The sequence below is a fragment of the Penaeus japonicus genome, unplaced genomic scaffold (assembly GCF_977035675.1).
Source record: "Penaeus japonicus unplaced genomic scaffold, GWHDUDI00000001_assembly GWHDUDI00000012, whole genome shotgun sequence".
NCBI classification, from domain to species: Eukaryota; Metazoa; Arthropoda; class Malacostraca; order Decapoda; family Penaeidae; genus Penaeus; species Penaeus japonicus.
In genome coordinates this window covers 6,943,750-6,953,749 of record NW_028234414.1, presented here as the reverse complement: position 1 = coordinate 6,953,749, position 10,000 = coordinate 6,943,750, and the positions used below count along the sequence as shown (strand labels likewise).

Below are 10,000 nucleotides of genomic sequence, written 5' to 3'. Positions count from 1 at the left end.
CATTACCCACAAGGATAGGAAATTGAATATTACTGTTTAGTAGAACTTGTCAAATTGGTATAGTTTAAGCAATGTAGCGCCTCACCATAAAGGTTCCACTTTAAAATTAGCATAAGGCTCTGCCTGTACAGTGGCAAGAGATAAAGTGTACCAGGGCCAATTGTTGAGGTTGTTGAAGGGCCTTTTAGACCTCTGATTTAAAAAAAGTGACTTAAGTGCAGTACAAACATTTATCCCCAATGTCCTTAAAACGTCATCGAACATTTTAAGTGTTTTAATGTCATATCAAAGGGATGATGCAGCAGTTACGTGAGCTGGTAGCGACGTGATTTTATGGTCTTCTCCAAGTAGGGACAAATTATTAAATATGATCCTACGCGTCAGAAATTTCTGTGCTTAAGCTGAAACACATATCGGAACGATACGTGACTCGGAAGGTTTGTAAACGTTAAGACGTATGAGGAAAATCCTGTCGATCGTTTCGACTACGATAGTGGATTTTGCTTCCGTTTCTGGAGAGCCACCTCACAAGGGATGAACTTCTCAACATATGCTAATTTGATGACGTGACTCGTGCGCTATGATAAACACAGGGGTAAGTAGTCCAGCTGGCGCTAACTGATGACCGAACGTAGGTGGCTTAAGAGGATCGATAAAGTAGGTGCTTCCTCCATCTCTATTTGTGTCTCATGTAAAAGATCACCAGAATAACAGTCGTGAGATGGTTTGCCAGATCGGCAACTCTCAATGCACCATAAGGCAGATACGATGATGCCTCCCCAGACACACCCTCTCCAGTGGGAGGTAAAGATCGTCCAAGCACCATCTTTAAGAAGGCTCACCAGAAAGTATAAAGAGTTTCCTATTGCCGAAGAATATAAACAGGTAAACGATAGGCCACGTGTCTTATTGCATACTGAAAGTTTACAATGAAAGTACTAGCGTCAACGAGGTGCTGAAGCAACATGCCGCGTACCAGAGCAAGGACCAGATCGTGAGTGTCAAATTATCTTTACGAGAGTTCTCTGAGGTATACCCTGTTCTCTAGAGGTTCTGACCTTGTTTATATAAACAGGGATGTGATGTCCCATGGGATGCCTCGGCCCTCTGGGTTCAAAGCATCCCCATCAGGGTGACGATACCCTCGCAGTAGGTATAATGCCAGAGTCTCTCGGCCGCAAATGTTGGAGCAAAGTATTCCTGTTAGTGTTACTCGGTTCTGTGATTATTTTCGCGGATTAAACCAGCACCTGCTAGGAGATACACCCTCCGGACGCAGATGCCGAAGTAAAGCATTCCCTTCAGGATGTCTTGATTCCCTTGGCAGAGGTTTAACGCCACGACCCTCTGGCCGCAAAGCCAAAGCAAAGCATTCCCGTTTGTGGGACTTGGTCTTGAGATACTCCTGTATCCATCTGAGGATGCTCAATGCAAGTTCATTTTGTGGTTTCGTGACGCAAATAAGCATTCTGCACGACATCCAAACCTATTAAAGTTTCCGAACCATACACGATTGCATGATATATTTCATTAGCAAAATCTTTCATCAGCGTCCTATTGGTTTTCAGGAATTAACTTCAATGAATCAAGTGGGAAGTCCATGTTAGAACATGGAAATGATGAAGAAGAAAAGGAAAAGACAAGAAGAAATCGCCGCGGACATTACGGCGAAAATAACACATGTCCGGGGAGGCCGTCATGTGTGGCTCGTATTAGCTGATCGAGAGTTTGGCATTCCTTTCGGAACCCTCGCTGCGCGTCTGCTAGGAAAAAAAATAAAAAATAAAAAAAACCTTCTGTTAACACTTTATTCAAAGACATTGCACAAGCAAATTGGTTATGCAATAATTCGGCATGAAATTGCGGATCTGGGATTTCCCCCTCCTTTCAGTAGAGAATGATGTGAGTGAAATGCCTTTACAGTTTGCACACACAAGTTGTAGATCCTGTCATAAATGCTCCAGGCTCATGACCCTCGGCTTACAAAGTTGTTAATGCTGTGTTTAAATAAAAGTGTGAATTTTCACCACTCTTGCATTTAATTCTTGGAGAAGAACGGATTTTAAGAAATATATGTATGCGTAATCTGGAATTCTTACGATATATCTGCTTGTTATTACTGTTGATCTAAATAAAGATGAAAATCTTGTTGAAAATCTTGTACTCTGATGAAAGCTGTGATCTGTCGAGAGGTCTTATTGTCGTTGCGAACGTGTGTTTTACAGTGTGTGTTATAAATGGTAAAAATATAAACCTAACTTAAATAACCCTCTAATGTACCTGTTTAAAGCCATGTCCCTTTTATGTGTACCTTTGTTGGTGTGTATCCCTCTCATTTATATACACATACCTTCTGCATGAAATTGTGAAGGATCATAATATGATCCTTCACAATTTCATGTGTGATTGCGTAAACTCTTATTCCTCCCGTATGTACCTACGAGGGCCAATATTCCTGCTACATGTATCTGTGTAGATCCGTTTTTCTCCTGTACATGCCTGTATCGGTCCGTCTCCTTCCCATGTGTATGAGCTTAGATCTATCCCTTTCGTGCATTCCTGTTTTAACTCATCCCTCTTGTGTAAGCCCGTAACTATCTCGTGTACCTGTATAGGCATATATTCATCCTATGTTTTCCTGTATAGCAGTATATTCTCTGTACCTATATAGTCCCTTTTCCTGTCGTTGAGTACCTGTGCAGTCCTTTAACTCTGTTCCTATTTATTCCACCCAGTGTACCTATGTATAACTATATCTCTCACCTATGTATCTGCATAAGCCCTTAATTCTCCTGTGCCCCTGCCTTAGTCCGTGTTCTACCTATTGTGCTTGCATAAGCCCATGTCTCCCGTGTATGTCTCCTGTATTAACCTTCTTAGAGCTCTAACTTTCCCCTCCCGTCTGTACCTTTGTAGGCCACAACCTACCGTGTCTATCTAAAGAGACCCTCGCCCCTGCTGATGGACGTAATACTTCTGAGTGTATCTGTATAGGTCCGTGTTTCTCCCGAATGATCCCGCGTAGGCCCTTCCCCCTCACTTGGACACCAAATTAGGCCCTTGTCATCCCCAAGTAATACCTATGTAAGTGTATACCCCCCACTCCCTAACAGGGTTCTTCAAAGTACGGGTCGCGAGCTGGTGGTCAGTGGGTTACTGCGACTCATTAAAAATAAAAAGATAATAATATAGAATGAATAAATAAGAACACATTAAAAAATGTGCTGTTAGGTACGGTAGGCAAACAAACAAAAATAAAAATGTACTGGATAAAAAAGTAAAATCTACTGATTAATGTGCAATACCGTCCCATAGGGCCGCGAGGGTAATACATTGAACCTAACTTGGTCGCAATAAAAAAAATGTAACCATGCTACGAACCGTATCCTTTCTGTGTGTAAGCCCGTATCCTTCCCGTGTGTAACTGTGTAAGCCCGTATCCCTCCCGTGTGTACCTGTTTAGGTCCGTATCCTTCCCGTGTGTACTTGTGTAAGCTCGTATCCCTCCCGTGTGTATCTGTTTAGGTCCATATCACTCCCGTGTGTAACTGTTTAGGCCCGCATACCTCCCGTGTGCACTAGTGCAGGCCTTATCCCTACGTATGCACATGCTTAAGCCCGTATCCCTTCCGTGAGTACCTGCTTATGCCCGTATCCCTCGGCTGCAGACGACAGACATGGTCGGCTGGAGAGGCAGATGTTGACAATGTTCTTCACGTATATCGCAGTTTGAGTCCATGTTCGCCTGACACCCCTTGGCACCAGAGCGGGCATCAAGGTAAGAGTGGCATCCTTTAGGCAGTGACACGCGAGTGCGGGAGAAGAAATCAAATGAAGGGGGAAGGAAAAAAAGAAAGGAACTTTGGAAGGGAGGCTATCAAGTATCAGTTAATTATTTTCCTTTGCTTTGGAAGTCGGTATATTTTTTTGTGTATGTGTCCAAGACTAAAAAATTACTGAAGGTCTACTTGTCTCATGTTTGCACATACTTTACTGGAGAAATGTTTTATGGTTTTGAATGTGTTGATCTAAGGAAAAATGTGATCTAAAATATATAGTTTACTCGAAGAGTCGGGAGGGAAATGCAAGATTTTGAGCATAATCTTTTCAGGGATAGAAAATTGATTAGGATAGACAATAAATGTTAAATTATTAGTTTTTTAAAATACGAATTCAAACAGAATGTCCTTTCTGTTGATAAATCTGAATTCCTGTGTTATGATAACCCAGAGAACCTCCTCCCCTGCCATTGGAAGTATTTCTGTTGGCAGATGTTGCTAACTAAGCTTGCAGTTGCTGGTCTTTATACATCTAAATTGAATAGAAGTATAGATAACTAGTTGCAAAAGAATGGCATGAGACAGTGCCATTACCTTTGCAATTCTAGTTCTTCCAAAAGCCAGCAAGCCCCTGCTACATATAATCTTAATACTTGGACCATAGACTGGAACCTTAATTGATGGTGAATCACATCAGAGTTCTGAAAGCTTTTTTACTTGATGGAATATGTGTGGTACTGGTCATGGTGTTGCTTAATGCTCAGACATGCATACTTTGATAATTGACTGTGGGGCTAGTTTTAATATGTACAGATTATTTTGTTTAATCCTATTACTGTGTTCTTCACTGTAATTTATTAAGCTTTCCTCTATTTTGGCAAAGTCATGTTGTAAATTATTACAGAAGTAAAATATTTTCCTTTTTTGATGATTAGAATATATTATTTGAAACAGTTGGATGAAGCAGAAATTTAACAAAAAGTAATTTTTGGAAGACATTGCGACATGTGTATCCAAAGGAAAAACTTGTTTCAAAATGAGAAAGGCCATTAACCCATTATGGACAGGTGTGATGACACACATGATGCAGGAGCTTTGGCCTGACAATGGGTGTCATGCAGTACATTACATTTGGGGATTTTGGATCACTGTGTTATTTTATTGTGCTATGAGTAATGAGTGAGTGATGATGACAATGGCAATCATAATTACTATAATTGCTTAATATTAACCCGATACCGCCGGCTGCCGGCCACAGACGGCGATTGGCAGAGTGCGTAGTGCCGGGTGCTGGCATGTGGCGTCAATTGTATAATTGATTTAGGCCTATGTGTTTGAGAACCCCGGCATTGCAGCCATGCAAAGACGGAACAGCGCCGGCGGAATGGGTTAAGTAAAATTGGTTTTACCTAAAATTCAAAACCTAGATGGCACCACTTTCTTCTAGCACCAGCAGGAGAGAGATCCTTGAATTGGCACCCATTCACGGTCTGTAGCAAGCATGCACTATCTTTATAGAATGATGGCACATAGTTGCCAACTTCTCGCTCTAAAGTACTACCAATGAAGGATGTGCAAGCAGAACGATAAGAGAAAACTCAAACCGTGCCTAGTGTCTATAGTGTGCCCCTGTGCCAGTAGGGTTTGCCTTTTACTGTGGCACTCACAGTCATAAGCATAGGTTTCCTTCGTCTTCCCTACCTCTTCATGTTATTTTTATTGTGGATGGTTATGTTTCATATTTGTTCATGACAGTACATGGCTGAAAAAAAATAAAGTTGCTTTTTGTCCATCCATAGAATGGTAATACTTCTGTCTGAGTATAAAGAAAAGGATGAACTGATATGTACCCCCTATACTACAATTTTAGTCAACTGCAGCATTGATAGAGGCTGTCATATGACACATATATGTCTCTCAATTCAACAAAACGCACAAAAATTAAAACAAATTTTTTTTGAGTTTTACAATGAGTGACTGGAAGAGAGTGGGAAAAGTCAAAGTATGTTGCATGAAGCAGCCTCACTCTGAAATAAAACCCCTCCTGGAGATTGGGCAAGCAAATCTATCCCCTGTCCAAAATGGGTTAGAACAAAGAGTAGACTAATCCCTCAAATTTACCTCCAAATTATTAGAATTCCCTCTTTCTTCAATAGAAATTCTTCAGAATTATGGGAAAAATTACTAAAGTATTGAATTATTGTGAACAATCATGTATGGAAATAAAATTGCTGCATTTTAAAGCACACATACAATTGTTTACATTTGTGAGTTTGCTGTGACAGTTATTTAGCATACATTGTTACTCCAGGAGAGTGCCAGACTCTTCATTAAAATGTCAAGTCAAGTAGTCAGTGAGTCTTATTATAGAAAGGAAGTCTCAGTGCCATGCCAAGTTAAAGCTTACAGTGTTGATGGTACACAGATTTGCAGAAATGTTCCAGAGTTTCATAAAGTATGACATAAATTTACAGATATCACAGCATTTTTTAGGGTAATCATTCTTGAACTTTTTTTTATTTATTTTCTTTTAATTAGGCTAAAGAATTATTGCTTCCAAAGCAGTTTTGATACATTTTTAAAAAAAGAATTTTCATTAATTTTGTCTCCCATAAATCAATAATAAACATTCTTGATATTTTAAGTACTGTATACTATGTGCGCTCAAAATAGCAGATCAAGGCAGCTTTTGATCTCATGGAAATTGCTTGGTAGAGAACGTGGGTGGATGCCCCGACATGTTTCTTTCCTTCTGATGCAAGGACAGAGAGGTCCCATTTATTCATGTGGTTTTTAACTAAACCCATTTTGGTGAATAGTAGGATGATTATGATAATTATAATTATAACGATAATTACCATTATCAGTTACCAAATCAAAATATTACTCTTAGAGTATTAAAGAAACAGAGTGTATCAGTCTCTCCTACTATCAAAGATGCCTTGATGAATATCATCATCTACATCTTGGCATCTGTTGTCAGGACCAAAACTCCATCAATCTTACTACAATCATGTTCTATTTGCATGAATGTGACAGTTGAGGTTTAAGTTTAGGTAAATTAATGATGCTTTTGTGACTGTTACCAAAAGTTAAGAAATATGTATAAAGCATTCTCATGTATTGGAATTTGACACTTTTTTTTTGGGGGGAAGTGGACCAGTTGATTATTATTTATTTAAAAGTTGTGTAGGAGAATATGATTTATGTATTTATTTTCTTTATGCATTTATTTACTCATATACTTCTTTTTTGCTTTATTGTATTTATGTCCTACATTAATACTGTGTTTAAACTTATTTACCTTATATTTCTATATGATACATATTGATATTATTACATATCATTATATATTACTGGTAATATGAATTATACCATTACTGCCTTAGACTTGTTTCAGTTAGTTTCAAGGAGGAACAAACTGGTGACACTTGATATCCTGCAATCCAGTTCAGGGTTTTGCTTTGCACCTTGGCCTATTGTTCCTGGAAGTGAATCAACAATTGGATAGTCAATGAATATGTTAAAACTGAAAATACATAAAAGTTGCCACTAGTGAAAAAACAATAATTCATTTTAATGAAAGGTTAATGGAATAACTTACATGAATTGAGATTTTTTTCTTTACCTGCACTAGAACCAGTCACTGTGCATGATTAACCAAGCAGAAAAAAGGGTCCCCTCTTTCACATGGAGCTTCTACTGCACTGCCAGTTTTTTTGAGAAGTTATGGGTTAAAAGATCTACTATAACTAGATGTGTTGAATGGATGTTGTGATATTTTTTTTTATGGTGTCATAATTGTGAAATATTTGGGATGTGAATAGTTCATATCATTTCTTCTAAAAAAGGATTCTAAGTAGCCGGAGATTTTATAATTTCATATTTTGAGTAACTGCATATATCTGTGTACTCACATATGATATATAAGGTATATTAAATATACATAATAAAGGAAGAGTAATAAAAAAAAAATTAAAAGAACAAAAAATAAGTTCCATATATTAAGCCTCATCATGCTGGAACTGATATTGGTCTTAATGATTTATTTTCACATGAAGAAAAATGCTGAATATGAGGGAAGTATTATTGTGTTGTAATAAAGTTAGGGTATAGAAGTACTCCACAAGTGATGTCATAGTGAAATTAGTGTAAAGTGTCTTATACAAAGAAAAAATCATGTATCATATTCTTTATAGAAAAGAGAAGTTTATGGGAAATGAAAATAGATAGCTTTTTCACTATAATATTTTTTCTTTTTTTTATTTAAGAAAATGTTGATTGTAAGGAGATTATGGTATATTTAATCATGCAATCCTTTCTTTGGATACATTATAGATGGACTGGTTGGTGAGCTGTGTGGCGCTGGTCCACCTTGTCGTGGCACCATACACGAAGGTAGAGGAGAGTTTCAACCTCCAGGCTTGTCATGATCTACTCTATCATGGAATACATCTCAGCCAGGTACTGTATATGCTATGTTTTGGTACAGAGATTAGGCAGTGTATGACATTTTCTTTTAACCCCTAAAGGACATGCATAGTAAATTTAGTCTTGCATGTGCAGTCTATACCAATATTCCACAGAAGGCCAGAAAATTAGTGTAAGATTTTCATGTATCATCATGTAGATTCTAACATGTATATTCCAAAAATGCAACTCATCTTTGTTAGTGTGGATTGGATTATAGTAGATAAAAATGAATACTTATTGCAAAGATGGTGTGTCCCATTGAAGTTAACATTAGACAGATGGTGAAGAGATAATAAATATGGAAAGATTGTTTTTAAAACTCATGCCTCAGATATGTATTAACAAATTAATTACTACAAAGAAAAAAAGTAAAAGTGGTGTTTACGAAATTATGAAGAAAATGAATGCAAGTATGCTGTGAATTCTATGGAAGATATTACTGCTGACAAGAAGCTATATACAAGTGCAATGGTGATATGAGGTTTTGTCTCATATCACTATTCCACATGTATTTTTCATTAGATTTTTAAAACTCTTGCCTCAGATATGTATTAACAAATGAATTACTATAAAGAAATAAAAAGTAAACGTGGCGTTTAACGCATTCGCGCCGCTTGACATTCTATCATGTGGTCGAAAAATATCTCTGGACCCAGGTAACGTCCTGAGACATCATGTATTTCCTGGATGGAAAGTTGTGATGTGCTGAAATGTCAGTAATAGATCACTAGATTGTTCTTAGATATAATCATTTTGTATAATTTCTTAGACTCTGTTACTTTAGTGTTTGAGTGTCATGAAATGAGATATAAAAAGATCTGAGTTGAAAAACTATTGTAAAATCAAATATGTTTAGCCAAGAAATAAAATAAAGTAAAAAATTACTAATGCAATACTATTTCTAATTTGTCGATTACCCATGATATCACATCATGTCATGTCATGAGGTACATGTACATACTCATATGTACATGTATGATTATTTATTTTGTTATTTTCATTTTGGTAAAAAAAAAAAAAAAAAAAAAGAGAGAGAGAGAGAGAGAGAGAGAGAGAGAGAGAGAGAGAGAGAGAGAGAGAGAGAGAGAGAGAGAGAGAGAGAGAGAGAGAGAGAGAGAGTATAAATATGGTTTTGATGCCCCACTAAGAGATTGCTTCCACTTTTTATTGATATTTTCACATAGAAGTGAAGAATATAGGCAAAGTTCAATAAAATAAAACTAGAAAGGCATTACTGTAACATGTTTTTCGACTAAAATAACTCCTCTGACGATGGCGATATTTTTATGTGCCTTTACATTGTAGATGCATTCATGAAAACACCCTGGCATGAAGGGTCATGTGCTTGTTATCTTCCCGGCATAAGCGGGAGTAGGTGAAAATACATCCCGTCGTGAATGGGTTAAGAAATTATAGGGAAAATAAATGTGTGTATGCTATGAAAGCTTCAGAAGATATTACTGCTATCAAGAAGCTATAGGAGCCTAATGCAGTAATAATTTATTACTTTGACATGCATCCCTGCGTGAACCATCTTTGAGGTCACTTGACACTGCAAATAAGCTTACATGTAATGGCTGATTGGTGGTTGGTAAGGTCAGGTCATAATAGCATATCTGAGGGGTAGGCTTGAAGTAAATAACAATTACAAATTTTTCAAAATTATAAACAGCTACAATAATGTCAACAAATACAGTAAATATAAACAAAAATGTGAGAAGTAGATAAGTAAAGAAATATGAAAAAAA

At 37.3% G+C, this 10,000-nt stretch overlaps 1 protein-coding gene across 1 annotated transcript in view; it reads left to right on the top strand.

Moving 5' to 3' along the window:
• Positions 1-3,488: 3,488 nt before the first annotated feature.
• Alg12 (Alg12 alpha-1,6-mannosyltransferase) overlaps positions 3,489-10,000 on the top strand; it is a 36,167-nt gene continuing 29,655 nt past the window's right edge. The window contains exons 1-2 of the mRNA XM_043024423.2: positions 3,489-3,778; positions 8,118-8,243. Coding sequence (XP_042880357.2) covers positions 8,118-8,243 — 126 coding nt within the window. The 5' untranslated portion in view covers positions 3,489-3,778. The remainder of the gene's footprint in view (positions 3,779-8,117; positions 8,244-10,000) is intronic.